Raw genomic sequence first — 17,070 nt, forward strand, 5'->3', positions numbered from 1 at the left:
GGGGGGGGGCGTCAGCGCACGCGCTCACTGTACGGGGCGGGGCGGGACGGGACGGGGCACGCACGCAGACGAACTCGTTGAGGAAGACGGAGCCGAGGTTGCTGCCGGGCGCGACGTACATGCCGAAGATGCCCGCGGGCCCGGCGGGCGTGAAGTTGACCGCGTCGAGCGCGCCCTTGGCGAGCAGCGCCGCGGAGACTTCCTGCGCGGACGTGAGCGGCGCGGGCGGCGGTACGCGTTGCGTGCTCACCTGGATCTGCGCGCGGTACTGGACGTAGATGATCAGGCAGGCGATGTAGCCGCCGAGGATCTGGGAGATGATGTAGCTGCGTCAGGCGGGAGGTGAGTGAGCGGGTTGTTTTGGTACAGGGAGGGAGAGGGCAGGCGCACCGAGGGACCTTCTTCCAGGGGAAGCCGCGGAAGACGGCGGCGGTGATGGTCATGGCGGGGTTGAAGTGGCCGCCGGAGGTCGGGGCGCAGACGACCAGGGCGAGGACGATGCCGATGGAGTAGGCAAAGCCGACTTGGAGGATCGCTGCGGGGGATGTGAGGTGCGTGCGGGGATCGAGGGTGGGGAGGGACTCACAGGAGACGCCGGCTTGGTCGGTGAGGCCGCCGAGGACGAAGCCTGCCTGCGATCCGACACCTGAAGGAGGGTGAGTCGATGTGCACAGGCGTCGACGAGCGATACTGACCAGCGAAGACGTAGAAGAAGACGCCGAGCTGTGGGGCGATAAGGATGGGTGCGAGGGTGCGGTGGGTGAACTCACTGCTTCGGCGAAACACTCCATCAGCCAGTGGACGTTCTTGCGCCGCTGCCTCTCCCAGAGCTTCAAGGCGCGCCCGCGGGGGTGTATGTCTGCGCGACGGAGCTTCCCAGCAACAATGGGCATGGCGGGGGACGGGGTGGGGGGCAAGGAGAGACCTCGGTACGTGCTGCCAGCTTTTGTAGCGATTCTGGTAGTGCCAGGAACGTGACCGAGTGTGGGGAACGCGCGCGGATTGGGAATAGCAGAGGACTGGCTTCGAGGAAGCGATCAAGGGTGGCAAGGCACACTGCGCCTGCCCAGTCCCCGCGACCGTCTGCGCTCAGCTGACGCCGTCGCTCGTGGTCACGCGCGGTGGCCAGCCCGCGAGCACATATCTCGCGCAGGCCGCCAAGACTGGGATTCGTAGGCGAAGATGGCATCTGGTGACAGCGGGCCTGCCATCAGCTGCGCGTGTCGCTCCAAGAGCGGCACCGACTAACGCCAGTCTCGCATTTGCTAGGTTCGGAGGAGCGTCCCCCCGGTGCTATACGCTTATGCCTATTGACTGCCTGAATCTAGTGCGGTCGGCTCTGGGAGGTGTATCAAAGGACAAGTCGGTGCGCCGACAAGCACGGCCAGTCTCATACCGAGCGAATTATGCAACCCTGTAATAGTTGGCAGCCCGGATCGATGCCTTTCCGCGTCGTCTGCACCCGCGATATGGCCGTGGGAATTGTTCCCCGCATCGCCCTTCCCCAAGCTGTGCAGCCCTCGCGATCGTCTCTTGCATGGGCCCGACAGCGTCCGCGCACGATCGCACGGTCTCTGCGACTCTCGACGATAACAATGGCGTACTCACCCGTCGGACGATGGTCACCCGCTGCGCTGATCCTGTCACTCCTCGGCGACTTCCACAATTAACTCTCTTTGTCCATATTGCGCGTTTCTAGAGTCGATGTACAAGCGAAATGGACGTCGTCTTCAGAATCGTCTCGAGAACGGACATATAAAAGTGCACCTTTCGACTAGAAGACCAAAGTATAATTGTAATCATATCCTGCCGTTCTTCGAGTCAACTTCGGCAGCTATCTCGGACGCATGTGTACAACGCATTCGGGCTGGTTGTGGTGCGATTCCATCGATTAGACTCGCCTCGTAGGTCTAATCACAGCGTTTTCCCTTGCTAGTCTTCCGCGATGAATGGACGCAGGTAAAGTTATAAATTGTAACCTTGTGTATACTGAACAAAACGTCACCCTGCAGGAGCTGTCCTACTCGATAATGCCTTTAGCTCTATGAATAGCTTCCTCGATAACGGACGATAATACCCTGCTTGTGGACGCGTCAATCGTTCCCATTGCGGTTCCCAGGTTACATTACCTGACGCGCCATCACTGTTTCACTCCGTGGGTGCCTGCCCTCCGGGATCCCATGTCCATCTTTTCAAGCGCAACAACCGACGGCACCACCTATCCACGATGGTCACCCCGCCTCTGCTTCGATGCCACTCTTCCCATCCCTTTGGCACCCTGTACCTCGCTGATGTCCTTGTCATCATCTCATCCGACTTCTGGAGTCGCCCCTGCTTGGATGCTCAAACTTCAACAAGGATGAACTCGGAGCCCTGCGACTTGGGATCGATCGCAAGGTTACAGATCATCTGCTCGCGTTCTTCTCCGAGGCCGAGCGGGCTCTGCTTTATGATCCCACTCCAGCGACGGATGCGATCTACTTTCTCCAGCACGAGCTGAAGCTAGTTCTGCGACTGGCTCTCTTTCTCGCGTGCTGCTCGGGACTTGCTCTCGTAGGACGGCCAGCCATCCCCTGCAGACACGGATACCCTTTCGACTTTTGTCAACGTCTTCTCGTACGATCTCGTCACTAACTGGCTGCGTCGAGCTACTGGAGCTGCTCGGCGTGGCGCTCTGCATCTCGCGTCCGAAGAGTTGCTGAAGCTGTAAGGACGTTGGACTGCGTTTTGTGGCTTCCATGCCCGTACCCACCAGCTTGCTTGATGACCCTCCGGCTGGCGAGACTGTAGATCTGTCCTTCGTCTCATGAATGCTAGGAAACAAAAATCAGACAACGAGAACGAGAACGGTCCAGGTTGCTAGGAGATCACCTAGAGACTCGTGGGCTCACGATATGTCTAGCCCGCTGTATTCAGACTTTGTGCCCACGACCCCGCATTCCACGGAGAATCCGGCTTGGTTCTGTCTTCCGTGGTAGGACCTTGGACAGTTGCTCCTGCATGGCTGAAGGAGACTACTACGTCATTCTGCATCTGGGCGACTTCTTGAATTTCTCGACGGACTCGGATAGTCTCCCCCAGGTGATACGGTACAGGCTGGCGAACCAAACAAAGGAGGTCAGTAAACGTGCAGACAGACATTGTGCCGATCGCTGGCCCGCGCACGAATCACCGCAAGAGTGTCCGTACCTTCCAGGGCATCATATTCCAGTCTTCGATGAAATACGCAACTAATAGAGGTTCAAAGGTCCCGCTGGGAGCCTTGCGCGCCCCCATGTACCCGTCTATGGCTCGGCTTGTCTAGGGTTCACTACGTTATAAGTATCTGTTGGGATCCCAAGGTCACAAGAAATCTTTGCCCTTCGGACTGAAGTGGACTGGATGAAAGAGCCTTCCCCCTGTATACCGTCGTCTCTGACCGTCCTGGACGTAGTGGGGGGTTACCCCAGTCTTATTCCGCTATTCGCTAGAAGACCACGAGGGCGATAGGATGTTTGGTTGGATCCTGGTCGAGTTCTGGCGTCCTTCTAGCGGAACGGTAGCTGGCAGGTCCGACCATCAGGACTCGGGTGACTGCCTCCTGTGCGTGGAACAAGGCAGGACGAAGGGCAGCGCGCAGCCAGATCCAAGTCCTCAATGGCTCGGCGATTTATGTGATTTAATTCTCCAACCACACTTATATTCATGCTCGGTGCGCGGAACAATGTCCAATCTCGGAGATGTCAGAATGCCCTACGGGGGTGCTCGTAGGGACCTGGACACCCAATCATGGGCAAATACGACGGTATGTCTGTGCTATGGTGTGAGTGCAGTGTCCGCCGCCCCCGTGATGTTTCAGGAGAATGATGACAGGGAGTGTTTGGCTTATTTTTGTCAATCTTGCTAAAGATCAGAGTATGTGGCCGAACGCCGGAGGGGGGGCACCTCTTCTGAACAGAGGAGCGTTCGTACGAGCACTGGATGCGTCGCTGCATCGTCTGTTTAGGTGCGTAGTGTGCACGAGTCGCGGACCGGTGTATCCCAGTACAACAACTTTCGACCAACAGGTGCGTGAGTCAGAGTATATCTGGCATCGTGCATGGTGATATCACAGGTTGCAAGTCGGGTATGGCGCCCGGAAGGACTGTAACTTGGAATATATGTCCTTCAGCGCCTGGATGGAGGACGCGGCCATGTTTGACCGCGGACTGTTGATCTTTAGATGCATCAGGGCGAGCTGCGTCTTCATCGGTCACCAAACTTTGTTTTCCTACAATGTGGCAGATGCGACAGTACGAAGCAAAGCGGGTTTAGCCGGGTATTCGGCGCAATGTTGTGCTGAGCCTACTGGAGGCCACGCGCTGGCCGTCTGGGATCGTCATTTACAGTGAAATGACCTGTTCACGGCACGGCACAAATAGAGTGCCCTGGGAGAATAGCAGTCGCGTTTGCAACGACCGTGGCTCTCGCCAGGCTCGAGGCGGTCACTCGACGGAACAGATGCGAGGCGAGTCCTGTGAGCTGTGTCTGTCCATGAAATACATTCGGATTTCCTGTTGGATGATGAAAAGAGAAGCATCACGTAGCGTGTTTAGCGTTATTTGCCGTGTCCGTTTATACGCGACACGAGCTCGGACCCCGGGCTTGCGTGCGGTCAGTTTGTGAGGTTTGTGAGTCCCCGACCGCGTCGCGATCCAGACGAGCAGCATGCGTGGGTCGTGTCCGACAAATGTGAGAGACAGCGACAGGAATGAATGTTTGGCAGGAAATGGGTGGCCGCGGCGGGAGGGGGCGGGATATACAGGGGTGGCCGGGGTCCCAGCGGAAGCAAAGCCGTGGAGGTGTCGAGGCCCCCCGGTTAGCGTTGACCGTTGCACTCTCTGCTTTCACCAGACCCAAGCTCTGTTCTATCCAAAGCCCTGCGGCCATCCTGCTACGGCTGCTTAGCCTTTCGTCGCTGTCTGTCTTGACGACCAGCGTGTATTCGTTGTCGTCTTCCTCGTCGCTCTCGCCGTCGGCCGGGCCTTGACCGTTTCATCCCCTCGAGAGTCGCGTCCCCGACTCTGCGTTATCGCCAGTTCACGACTCTCCCGCTGTTTCTCGCTCTCCGTTTCTCTCTCTCTCTTTTCCTACTCGATATTTTTTCAGATCGCTTTCTCACTCGATGGCCACCACTGCTCGGCAACCCAAGTCTGCGAGGGGGAGGGGTGGCGCCCCGGACGGTAGCCGGTCTGTGCTTTATTTCGCTCGGGTTCTCTCGGACGTGTCGTTTACCGCGTCTGGTTCTCTTCTTCTCCCATTCCTGCAGACGACCCTCAGCCTGGGGCTCCGGCGGTCGCGCATCCCCTGCCTTCTCACCGGCCTCGAACCCCGTCCGACTCCCTACCAGCCCCCAAGGCGGTGCCTTCCCGCCCTTGAACCAGCCGAACGGCACCCGCACCCCCGACGCCAGTGATCGTATTCTACAGGCATTGTCCGGTTTAACTGTGCGTTGCATTTGGCTTTTTCGTCGATACCCCTGCTCAGACACGTGGTTGACAGGGAACGACCGTCACGCTCTCGACCAAGACTGCGCAACGATATGAGGGGACCATCGCCTCCACCAGCGGTGAGGGTGATACAACGGGTGTTACGCTCAAAGACGTCAAGGAGGTTACGAATCCTGGGGCGCCCCTGAGGGACCGCTTATTTATCGCTTCAACTAACATTGACACATGGGCGTCAGGACCAGCAGACGCTCGTCCCACAAACGGTGACAGTGCGTTGAGGTCATTTGCTTATCCATTGTGTCTGGTGATGCCACAATGCATTTTATAGCGTTCAAGACGGATACCGACATCAGCCAAAAAGCGGCTCCTCGCCGGGAACGCGAGCTGCAAGCGTGGGCGGATTCCCCTCTCCCGCCGGGTGGCCTGAACGCCCACCTCACCAACACGGACGACCTCACGTTTGGGCCTGGGGCTTCCAGCACTGGCCTGAAATGGGATCAGTTCACCGTGAACGAGACTCTGTTCGGTGTCAAGACGGACTTTGACGAGAACCTCTACACAACTAAGCTGGACCGCTCGCGTCCGGACTTTAAGGAGCGAGAGCGGGAGGCTCAGAGGATCGCCAACGAAATCATGGGGGTGAGCATCGAGTGTTTCTCACGTGACTCCTGAACCTCAACAGCAGCCTACGTATCTCCCATTCGTGTCCACTTACCTTAGGCTACTACCAACAATCCACATATTGCGGAAGAGCGGACTCAGGACTTGGCGGATGGAGCCGGTGGCAATGAGGAGGACAAGTGAGTGTGATCGTCCCTCGGTGCCAATTAGTATGTCTGACTTTTCGGCCCAGGTACGGTGCAGTCGTCCGTAGTGCTAATGCATACGTACCCCCGGGTGCCCGCAAACCAGGACAGGGCCCACCTTCAGGTTCTGCGGCACCCAAGACCGAGATCCCCAAAGTCTCCGTCAATGCACCGGACGGTTCTGTCCAGCAAGCACAGCCGGGTGGCACGCCGCCGAAGGCAACTTCTCCGGCTCCGGCTGGGTCATCGCAGACTCAGACGAACAAGGTAAAGCAGAATTTCTGACTCAGTCATACCTTTTGTCGTGAATGTCGCAGAGACGCTGATTTGTTATTCCTCTATTGCCCTGTATCCTTCCTTGATGTTTGCAGCCGCCTGCCGATCCGCTGCCCGCATTCAGGCAGTTTGTCACGACTGAGAAGGAGAGGCTTACGCAGAAGAAGCAGGCGCTGGTGAAGAATGAGTTGGACAAGCGAAGGGCAGAACTTCTCAAGTTCAGTCAGAGCTTCAAGGTGTGTGTAGAGACGGATGTTCAACCCATTTTATGTTGACACGCGGCACCCCCGGCAAGCTCAACAAACCCATCCCTGAAGACCTGGTGTCTATCCTGGCCAAGGACGAGGAGAAACAGCGTCAGATCCGGGAGAAGTCTGCTCGCGATGCTGCGTCGGCCCAGGCTCGCGCCATTGGCACATCAACGACGTCGGTTATGAACCCGTCACCCTCGTCGCGGTTGCAGCAGCCATCCCCCGCTCAGACCCCGAAACTGTCGGCCGTCAAAACCACGGCTGGAGCCGGTGCGGCGAAGCCTACGCTTCCGGCCTCGACATCTGCCAGTGCAGCTGTGTCTAAGGCGGCTGTGAAGACGGACAGTGCCAAGCGAATTTCGATGTACATCCAACCCATTCCACCGTTCAAGGGCAAGAAGTCCACGCCAAATGGAAATGGTCAGGCTCCCGCGAGTGCGGCGAGCTCGACGGGTGCAACTACTGGTGGTGCAGCGCCGCCATCTCCTAATACCGCTCGGCTAAGTGTGAATGCTCCGTCCTTTAAGCCAAACCCCAAGGCCGTGGCTTTCACGCCTGTAATGTTCTTACTGGTGTGCAATGGGCAGGTCGGAACTAACTGGACTTGCCTTGTTTTGACAGACAACAACATCTCCCAACCCCTCGGCCAGCCCTGCGTCGCCCAAGGGCAAGGGTGTGGACAATGTAGGTTGCTCGATGGGATCATCTGTTACGGACGCTTATGACCTGTGATAGTCTGCTCCTCCAAACCCATTCTTTGGCCCTCGTGTCATCAAGAAGACCCCTGCTGTGTCGATCAGGGACGACTTCAACCCTTTCAAATACAACAAGGTTGCGGAAGCGTCGGCCGTCAGTAAGTAATGACTGAATACCCCGTGATATTGTGGCCATGCTTACGTATTGCGACGAAGATGCGCTCTGGCCGTATAACGGCAAGCGATACATGCTTATGTTCCCTCCGGTCACCGTCCCTCCTCAACAGCAATCTCCTCACATCCCTCCTCCTGGCCCTCCGCCCATGCCGCCTCAGTCATACGAAGAAGACCCTACACAGGCTCCTCAAGCTCCTCGTGGATTTGTCTACGCTTACCCACCTTATGGATACCCCGGCCAGGTGCGCTCACATGCATTCAAGCGGATGTAAACCAAGTCTTAATTCCTCTCCAGCCTATGATGCCAGGTATGCCACCTCCACCTCCAGGCTACATGCCCGGCCCCCACATGCAACATATGGCCTATCCTTATGCACTCCCTCCAAACGGTATGGTTTTCTTGCGTGTGCCGTGCGAATGACGATTGATTAGGCTTTGCAGCAATGTACGCCTCGCCCCAGATGGGGCAGATGCCACGTATGTTGCCCTAATAATTTTCATCATCGAATAATGAAATAATAAATTGTGTAGCGCCTCAAGCGTACATGCCACCGCCGCCTGGTTACCCTGCTCCGAACGGTGCTGCTCATCGACCTTCAATGCCCCCCACTCCCATCCCCGCTCACGCGCATCCATACTATCACCAGAGTCCCCAGCGTAAGTTGTCGGTCACGCCTGACCTTGGTGTCATGCCTCATTATTTCGTAGTTCAACACGCCGTGCCGTATCCTATGATGATGCAGCCTGGAATGCCTCCCCACGGATACGAAGCTGCACCCACAGCACCGGCCCCGCCAGTGGGAATGTAGATCGTCCAGGTATCGTCCACTCCATGGGCTCAAAGTCGCTTTCATGTAGCTATTGTTCGGTGGGAATACGATCGCACTTTGATGAGCTCCATAAAGTAAAAAGCAAAAACATGAAGGTGACATGAGTAAACATCAATACGCCGTGACAAAAATGACATGAAACATCTACAAGCATCTCAGCTATTCACAAACTTCTCTATCTTCTTCAGCAGGGCCCGTAATGAACCCGAACTTCGATCGCAATTCTTCTCTAACCATGCCTCCATCTCCTTCCTCAATACACTGATCTCCTCGCAGAGTGGCAGTTTACCGTCCTCGCGAACGAAGCAAGGATTCAGCAGAAGGTCGAACAGACGACTCCACAAATCAGTGTTCCAGTAGCGCTTGAAGGGAGTGGACAGCTTGTATCGGCAGCCCTCTTGTCCCGCCGCATCGTCTACGGGGACTATAGCGGCCTTCTCCAGATATTTCCCGAACAAGAGACAATATATTATTCCAGCCAGACCGAAGTAGTCCGTCTGGTAGGTCCATGGCCTGTTCTCCCGGATCTCGAAGCAATCTCGGGCGTCCGCAGGCCAGTCAGCTATGAATTGCTGGCCTGCCGGGAATACTTGTGTATCAATGGTGCGTCCGAAATCGATCAACTTGATGCCCTTATATTCCCAGCCATCTTTTCCAGATGGTTGGTAGATGGTAGACCAAGCTGATAGACCGCCAGGCGCGTCTTCCAGACGGAGGAGACAGTTGTCTATCTTTAGGTCTCCATGGATGATACCAGCGCTGTGCATTCCCTCGATGAGGCGTATCAATTCGACACTAAAAAAGGTCACCAGGACTTCGTCAAGGCAGGCACCCTGTTGAGACACGCTCATTTTGCTGGCATTGTTGACCACGTCTAGTAGAGTCCCTTGAGGGCAGAGATCAAGGATCAAATAGCTCTCGTCGTGGAAAGCGTAGAGGGCGTGTGCTTGAACTACGGAACATTTCAACCGGGGAGACAGCGTGCGATGGATCCTCCGCAAGATGTGGTATTCCCACAGATTTCGCGGCTTGACTACCTTGATAGCGTATAGAGAAGCATCTTCATCGTCGTCCTCGAAGTCGTCATCGTCAGTCCTCGAAGATATGTCCTTGGCGGCAAAAACTGCTCCGAAGCCGCCCTCGCCTAGTTTGTGGGTTACTTCGAACCGACTGTCCGCAATGCGCAGGTCGAAGACGTCCAGGGTGTCCGCTAGTCGACTAGTGTTTCCGCTGGTGTTGCCGCTGCTTCTTCTTTGCCGCTTCTCGGCGAATTTCTGCAACTTCTCTAGCTGCCCAGCATTCTCCTGCTTCAAGTCATGGCAGGACGCGTCACGAGGGCTTATGCCCAGCAGGGTCTGAATGATGTCCGGGTCGAACGGATTGCAGGGATTTGGCGGGACAAACGACGACACGGTGAGCAGAGTGTCGGACAGGCTGAGGCGGCCCATCTGCCGCGGGAGAGGCGGTTCTGGAGCCGTGAACACCTGGTTCGGTGGTAGAGGTATAGTGTGACCGTCAGAGACTCGGAAAGGAGGAACATTCTCTTCGCCTAAAGAGCTGTATCTGTGCTGCTCTTCTTCGGGAGCAGTGCCGTTGTGGGGAACCGACGCCTCTCGGTATTCCGCCCATTCCCGTTCTGTTCGGAGCTCTTCAGCTAGCTGCTCAGCGGCGTCGTGAGCATCTTCCTCCAGAAATGCTCTTTCCGCGGTTGAGGTCGGCGTGAACGCACGCGTGCTCATGGTGAACTCGTACGTGCGTTCCGTGATGGGCGTCATAATATCGAAGCTGCCGAAGCGGCCCCCAAGGGGCGCCTCCCTCGTGTGGTACGGCTCGAGCTCCTCCTGATACTCGTAGTTCTCTTCCTCGTCTTCCGTAGGGTTAGAGGAGAAACCCTCGTCCTCCTCCGCCGGCTGGAACTCTGCCTGCTCCTGCTCCTCGTCGTCCCAGCTGTCTTCGCTAGGATCCCAGTTGTCTTCAGGATCTGCCTCTACGAACGGTGTGAAAGCCTGCCGCAACGGTAGGCGGTTACTCGGTGGAACTTCATCGAGCCTATCTCCAGCCTTCTCGCCAAGGACGCTCCGCTTAGGCACAAAGGCGTTCTCCGAGGGACGGCTGAACACCCGACCAGGCCCGTTAGCTTCCCTGAAGGGCGTGAAGGCCTGGCTTGTTGAAGGCAGCTTTGTCGCTGCAATCGAAGTGCCGCCCAAGGCCGGCTTCTCCTCAACGCTAGGCGGCCTAAAGACAATGGCTTGTTCAGAAAGAGGCTTGAAGACTGGTACCCTCAGCGCAGGCGCGTTCTCGTCCCGACCGTCCTTCGAGGCGGAGCTATCTTTCATAGCCAAGGCTCGCCTACCCGCATCTGGGGTCTAAGGAGTTCACCGTTGTTATATGATATGTGCCATCCCAGTCGGCGAAAGACGCACCTTGAAGACACCTGGAGTGCTGCTCTTGGCAGTTTCTTCCAAGAAAGGCCGGAAAGCTGTCGTGCCACCGAGAAATCAGTCATTTTCTCGCGAGACACTTGCATTTGCTCACCTGGCCTGGCGTTGTTCACCTTTTCCTCCTCGACGAACGGCCGGAATACTGTGATGCCATCGGGGCGTCAGTACTCGTTTGACCGTTGACATCCACGGTATGTCACTGACCTGGCGTCTTGGGATGTGCTCCGGAATTTTCGTCCGATGTAGCGCGGCTCCGGGGAAGGTCTGCGTCTGCATTCTCGTCTGTGAAAGGTCGGAATGCTTGCACTAGAGAGGCTCAAATCAGACACTTATATCATAGGCAGGGCGAAACACCTACGAGGCGTCCTCGCTGGAGCGTTTGCATGTGGCATTGGGTTCTCGTTAGTAGTCGACCGCGATTGACCCGCGGAAAAGACAAGCGGCGCCATAGGCTCGATCTTCTTGACCGGCGCGTGCTTACTCCCGGCGACGTTCGCAAACCGCATCGACTTCTCCGGGGAATTGTACATGCCAAACACATCTGCCAACGCTTCTTTGGTGTTGATGGTAACAGTAGGTTCTCCGGCTGTGAGCAGCCTTCGGCCCGTGGTGGTGTACCCCCGCGAGGTCTTCTGCCCGTCGTCGTTGAACTGCACGCGCTGTATCGAGACGGGATCGGGGTCCCATTTCTTGTTGAGCAGGCCCTTTGAGCGCGCCCTGGCCTCTTGGATGCTGTACTCTACACCCTCTTTCGTCCAGAGCAGGTCAAAGTTGAAGCGCCGTTTCTCGGGACGTTTCCCTTCAGGCGGAGGGGCGGTCATGACCTTGTAGCGTGCTTCTGCCGTGCACGTGGGGTGTATGAACATCGAGTTTGAGGATTCGGGGGCGGCGGAGGAAGACGAGGACAGGAGAGATGGCAACGAGGATGAGGGTTTAATGTTTCGCAGGGGGTGCTGGCGGAGCGCCTCGTCTTCAGCTGCCCACTTGCAGCGGGGCTGGCGCAGCTTGGGAGGTGCCGTTCGTGGCGTACTCGCTGATCGTTTCTGAAATTCTTCGTAGCTCTTGCGTAGTCGTTCCATGGGTCTTGCACGGCGTTTGATCCCTTTCTGGTAGATCTCTTCGGCCTTGGCATACCTGTACGCGGTCAGTACACGCTCTGAGAGACGATTCAAACAACGTACTGTCGTTCCCTCTCCAACTGCAAAGCATACTCGTCGTACAGTTGCGAAAAGACTACCCCGATCTCTTTGTCCAGGAGGTAAGAGTATACCGCCGACGGCTTCTCGACCAGACTGGCGTACCGCGCCCATATCTTGAAGTACCTGAGATCGCACTTGTAGCTCGCATCGTCAATAAAGGTCCGGCACGCTTCCTCCAGCAGGACGAGCAGGCCGGACTGTCCGAGCAGCTCGCCGCGGTAGTTCTCTTCCGTCCACTTGATGAACTGGAGATATGTCGCGAGCGGGTCCTCCTCTTCCTGCAGCGCGTTCTTGACCTTCTCGCGGCGTGTTCCGCGTTCGTTTTCAAGACTTGAGAGGGTCGGGCGGGAGGCGTCGGAGGCCATGGTGGGCGTCGGTGGGTGAGTTGGACGCGTCGCGGATGTCGCGAGGATCACGTGCGTGTATCGGCGAGCTCGGTCTCCTCCCATTTCCCTCGTGCGAGTCTACGAACTGCAGCAGGCATACGCTCGGTCTGCTCAATGCGCCATCCTCTGGATGTATGATATACATCGGTATGACCGTCATCGCGTGTCCGGTGTGTATATTCTGGCGGCGAGGCTATCGCGCCCGGGACAGATGACAGCTGTCCTCAGCTGTATTAAGGTCCGTGCTAATGAGCATTCTGGAGGGCCGGATAGCTGTACGAGATCCTGTGCTTGATTGTACGGGAGGACGAGAGCGGATCCAGTGGGTAGTGGACTGGAGTTCCAAGATGTACGCAAGGTATCAGCAGACATGCCTCGCATTTATTGCTCATTGCCGCCCCCTTTCCCCTTTGACCGTTCATCTCATACCTTGTTACGGGACTTGTATACATCTTGCCGCTTCGCTACGGCGGGAATCTCAGTGAGCGTACGTTGCGACTCCGGAAAATCATATCGTTCATTTGGTTGACGAGCTCGAGGACAAGGAGACATTCACGTGCACAACAATGCACAGCATCAGTCGCGTCCTCGGGTGGCTTGCCTCTTGACCACTCGCGACGATGGCCCCAAGGCGAGCTCACGAGGGACCAAGCAAGGGCGAGAAGGCACTCGATGCCCTCCAGAAGACATTGGACGTGACCTCGACGGTCGCGGACGCGACAAACACGCCTTTCGTGAAGGGCGGACTGCAGATGGCGATCAAGATTGTCGAGGCAGCGCAGGTACGTGATTGCCCGTATTCTCTCAAGCCGAGGGCTAATGCGTGTCTCAATTATATTTCAGCTCACCAAGAAGAACCAACATAACTGCGAGGAAGTCGCGCAGAGAGCTGCCCACATAATGCTGAACGTAGCAGAAACCCTGAAGGGCAAGAACGCGGGGGATATCAACCGTGAATTGCAGTCGCAGCTTGGCATGTTCCAGTCGTAAGTCCTTGTTGATGGTTTATCTGACATTGCACTCCTCACAGTATACTAGTAAGTTGTCAGATATATGCTGTGATATGGAACAGATGAAAAGCCGGAGATGGCTGAAACGGTTTCTGGCCGGGAAGTCCGACTCAGATGCAATCTCCAGGTGGAACCAATATCTGAGTGACACTCGCCAGCTTTTCATGGTATATCCAGGACTATCCATATAAGTCATTCATGTTGATATAGCTTGTATAGGAGAGTGGTTTGATAGATCTGCAAATTGGGCTTGCAAAGATAGGAAGTGACATTACCTATGTTAGAACAACATTAGATGTCCTTACTGGTTCTGCTCAGGTATGCCTAAACAGTGCTTGTAGAATTGTGACTCGTGCTCAGAGTGTGATCAGCTTCAGAACACTCCCAAGTGAGTCTGTTCTCTTCAGGTGCAGGCATTCGCTAATGGCTTCATAGCCTATTCCTATCCAGAACTCCCCCTCCCATGCCATCTGCCTTTCACGGCAGAGAGAGGGAGGTCTCAGAAGCTGTACAAATGATTCTATCCTCCTGGTCTCAACCACAATCCAATCTTGCAATACTTGGCCCTGGTGGCATGGGTAAAACATCCCTGGCCCTAGCTGTTCTGCATCATCAAGATATCAAGGATGCCTTTGGGGAGCAAATCTACTTTGTTCCTTGTGATTCAGCTGCTAGTGCTGATCTATTGGTGTCCCATATCATCACTGTCTTCCCAATCTACAAGGGGGATGGTGAGGATATTCTGACTAGCCTAGACATCTTTCTGAGGGGTGTTCCGAGGCTATTGCTTGCTCTGGATAACTTCGAGACACCATATCAAGAAGGCAATAGCCAGGGTGTAGGTGAAGTCCTCAGGAGGATAGTTGCAGTTCCCCAAGTGACTGTCATGATCACTATGAGGGGAGACTTTGCTCCTGTGGAGGCTTTATGGTGCCAGCTTCTGAAGCTGGAGCCTTTATCCATGGCAGCATCAAAGAAGATTTTTTTTCACTTTAATCAGAAGTGTGAAGATATTCAAGCCTTGGATAGCCTATTGGATGGCCTGGACCGTATCCCACTTGCAGTCACCCTTGTGTCACATCTGGCACAATCTGAATCTGTGGAAAGCCTCATAGTACAGTGGGAGGAGATGAAGACATCCTTACTCCAACATGGTGCAGCTGATGAGAAGAATAACAATCTTGAAGTGTCAATTGACTTATCCCTCAAAAGCAAGATAATCCAGAAGGCCACATCAGCTATAGACCTCCTGGCTCTTATATCATATCTTCCAGATGGGATCCTTGCCTTATCAAAGCAGCAGCAACAGCAGAGCCTGCAAGATATGGTTTCCCACATGGAAGGCAGGTATGAAGGACTCAAGGCACTGAAGGCAGTGGGCTTGGTTCAAGAATCAGGTGGGAGCATAAATACCCTATCCCCTATTCGGCATTATGTCTTGAAAAAGTATCCATTGCATCAAATTCACAGGGAAGCCTTGGAGAAGTATTACATCACACTGATCAGCAAGTATGATCCAAAGAACCCAAATGGCATTGACTCTCACCTGATGAGTGAGTCTGGCAATATTATTGCACTGGTCAAGCAGGCAACCCAAAGACAAGGTGGCCTCTCCTCAGAGCTACTGCATGCAGCTTATGAGATGTCCTGGTTCCTTTTTCACCACAAACCTACCACAGAACTACTTGATCTGATCATTCCAATGTCAATGAGTCTGGATGATAGAGTCTTCCAAGCAGACTGTCAAAGATTGGCAGGATTGATACTCAGATTCACGTACAACTATACCAAGGCACAGGTTCAAGCATATGCAGCAATGAACAGGTATGCAGAATGCCAGCATCAACAGGGAGTAGCCATGTGCCTGCAGAACATTGGGGATATTCTGCGGATGCAGGCTGAATACCCTGAGGCTGGAAAAGCTTCAGAAGGCCAGAGAGGAGTTTCAGCAGGTTGGTGACAGATATGGTCAAGCCCAATGTCTGCAAAGCATTGGTGATATACTGTGGATGCAAGATGAATATCCTGAGGCTGTAGAAAAGCTTCAGGAAGCCAGAGAGGAGTTCCAGCAAATCGGTGACAGAAGTGGTCAAGTCCAGTGTCTTCAAACCCTTGGTGATATCCTGTGGGTGCAAGGTGAATATTCTGAGGCTGTGGAAAGGCTCCAACAGGCCAAAGGACAATTCCAACAAATTGGTGACAGCCTTGGTCAAGCCCAGTGCCTCCGGAGCCTTGGGAATATTATGTGGATGCAAAGTGAATACTGTGAGGCTGTAGAGAAGCTTCAGCAGGCAAAAGAGCAGTTTCAGCAGATTGGTGACAGACTTGGTCAAGCTCAGTGCCTCCAGAGCCTTGGTGATATTCTGAAGATGCAAGAGGAATACCCTGTGGCTGTGGAGAAGCTTCAGCAAGCCAGAGAGCAGTTCCAGCAAGTTGGTGACAGACTAGGTCAAGCCCAATGCCTCCGGAGTCTTGGTGATATTCTATGGATGCAGGGTGGATATCCTGAGTCTGTGAAAATGCTTGAGCAGGCCAGGGCGGAGTTCCGACAAATCGGAGACAAACTTGCTTTAGCCCAATGCCTCATGTGCCTTGGTGTTGTTCTAGAGAGCCAGCAGAAATGGAGTGAGGCTGTGGAAAAGCTTCAGGAGGCCAGAAAGCTGTTCAAGCTAGTTGGTGACAGGCGTGGTCAAGCCCGGTGCCTCCAGAGCCTTGATGATATTCTGAAGATGCAGTATGAGAATTGACTTTACATTGGCCACATTATTTGGATGGTGATAGGTGCCACAATATTAGATCACCAACTTATATTGTCAACCAGTACTCTCTGGCAGCATTTTTATTCATTCCTCCTGAATCAGGAGACTATTCAATGGGCAGACAGGGTACGGGCAACTTCTGTATCGGAAAATATACTGGTAGTATTATAGATACACATCCTTGATATTGAGAGCAGTCTCCTCTCTCGGGCCATATGTATTTGGCAGCAACTCAAGTAATGATGATTCACTCTCTGTCAGACAAGTCGGTCGAGGCGGGCAGCTGTTAAAACCGGCAATGAGTTGGTCATTCGAGATCGTGGCCGTCATGGAGGGATCAGTCGTCCCCGCCCCTCGGGTGCACCCCTGACTCGTGCGCCGTTGCCGCGGAGATTCGTTAGTGTAGTCTGCAAGTCCACTGCCCTCACTCCAAGACATTTGCTTCTCGCGATGATGATGACTCGGCTCCTGGCTATGCTATTTAGCTCCATCTATAAAACACAGTAGGAGGTTGGTACTGACCAAGTGATGTAGAACCTGACAGCGGCGGAGGTGGCGCAGGGACTTTCTGCGTCTTCTGCACTTGTGCGTCGCACGCTCTTGATAAGATTGACGAGCTGAACGGTCAATTGCTTCATTCGCGCACTTACTCACCTCACAATATATCCAGGAGAACCCTCGTCCTCCAAAAGCAATAGGACGGCCCAGGTGCCCGCACGGCCTTGCAGACCTTCAGGGTGACGAGGGAGGGGAAGCGACTTGTCACTCAATT

The 17,070-nt window shown here is 54.9% G+C and overlaps 4 protein-coding genes across 4 annotated transcripts in view; 2 read left to right on the forward strand and 2 right to left on the reverse strand.

Annotated features, from left to right (window-relative positions):
• The window catches only part of GLOTRDRAFT_116747 (aquaporin-like protein), a gene marked incomplete at its 3' end in the record, with an annotated part of 2,198 nt that extends 1,285 nt beyond the window's left edge, over nucleotides 1-913 (reverse strand). Inside the window, exons 1-6 of the mRNA XM_007869244.1 lie at nucleotides 771-913; nucleotides 696-723; nucleotides 587-646; nucleotides 391-535; nucleotides 251-326; nucleotides 65-202 (exon numbers count right to left, since the gene is read on the reverse strand). Of these exons, the coding sequence (XP_007867435.1) occupies nucleotides 65-202; nucleotides 251-326; nucleotides 391-535; nucleotides 587-646; nucleotides 696-723; nucleotides 771-893 (570 nt within the window). The 5' untranslated portion in view covers nucleotides 894-913. The remainder of the gene's footprint in view (nucleotides 1-64; nucleotides 203-250; nucleotides 327-390; nucleotides 536-586; nucleotides 647-695; nucleotides 724-770) is intronic.
• A 4,008-nt stretch (nucleotides 914-4,921) lies between these two features.
• GLOTRDRAFT_111543 (uncharacterized protein) lies at nucleotides 4,922-8,899 on the forward strand. Its single transcript, XM_007869245.1, has 15 exons — nucleotides 4,922-5,208; nucleotides 5,288-5,465; nucleotides 5,521-5,737; nucleotides 5,797-6,107; nucleotides 6,189-6,268; nucleotides 6,322-6,541; nucleotides 6,646-6,786; nucleotides 6,846-7,358; nucleotides 7,423-7,485; nucleotides 7,537-7,654; nucleotides 7,713-7,915; nucleotides 7,969-8,062; nucleotides 8,115-8,150; nucleotides 8,205-8,330; nucleotides 8,382-8,899. Exons 1-15 carry the CDS (start codon nucleotides 5,144-5,146, stop codon nucleotides 8,480-8,482), a joined length of 2,466 nt encoding a protein of 821 aa, XP_007867436.1. The 5' UTR covers nucleotides 4,922-5,143; the 3' UTR covers nucleotides 8,483-8,899.
• Nucleotides 8,659-12,508, reverse strand: GLOTRDRAFT_139495 (uncharacterized protein; the record flags this gene model as incomplete). The annotated part of the gene is made up of 6 exons (XM_007869246.1): nucleotides 8,659-10,869; nucleotides 10,927-10,982; nucleotides 11,039-11,086; nucleotides 11,149-11,250; nucleotides 11,303-12,078; nucleotides 12,126-12,508. The coding sequence occupies 6 exons, from the start codon at nucleotides 12,506-12,508 to the stop codon at nucleotides 8,659-8,661; spliced, it is 3,576 nt and encodes a 1,191-aa protein (XP_007867437.1).
• A 641-nt stretch (nucleotides 12,509-13,149) lies between these two features.
• Nucleotides 13,150-16,286, forward strand: GLOTRDRAFT_121962 (TPR-like protein; the record flags this gene model as incomplete). Its single annotated transcript, XM_007869247.1, has 7 exons — nucleotides 13,150-13,311; nucleotides 13,373-13,515; nucleotides 13,568-13,706; nucleotides 13,759-13,857; nucleotides 13,881-13,927; nucleotides 13,975-15,363; nucleotides 15,437-16,286. The coding sequence occupies 7 exons, from the start codon at nucleotides 13,150-13,152 to the stop codon at nucleotides 16,284-16,286; spliced, it is 2,829 nt and encodes a 942-aa protein (XP_007867438.1).
• Between the last annotated feature and the right edge of the window lie 784 nt (nucleotides 16,287-17,070).

The sequence above is a fragment of the Gloeophyllum trabeum genome (genome assembly GCF_000344685.1).
Source record: "Gloeophyllum trabeum ATCC 11539 unplaced genomic scaffold GLOTRscaffold_00009, whole genome shotgun sequence".
NCBI classification, from domain to species: Eukaryota; Fungi; Basidiomycota; class Agaricomycetes; order Gloeophyllales; family Gloeophyllaceae; genus Gloeophyllum; species Gloeophyllum trabeum.

Coding starts and splice junctions, on each gene's coding strand:
- GLOTRDRAFT_111543 (XM_007869245.1), top strand. CDS start 5,144: ATGGCCACCACTGCTCGGCAACCCAAGTCTGCGAGGGGGAGGGGTGGC. Junction 6,269..6,321: donor GGTGGCAATGAGGAGGACAA/GTGAGTGTGATC, acceptor TTTTCGGCCCAG/GTACGGTGCAGTCGTCCGTA. Junction 7,486..7,536: donor AGGGCAAGGGTGTGGACAAT/GTAGGTTGCTCG, acceptor GACCTGTGATAG/TCTGCTCCTCCAAACCCATT.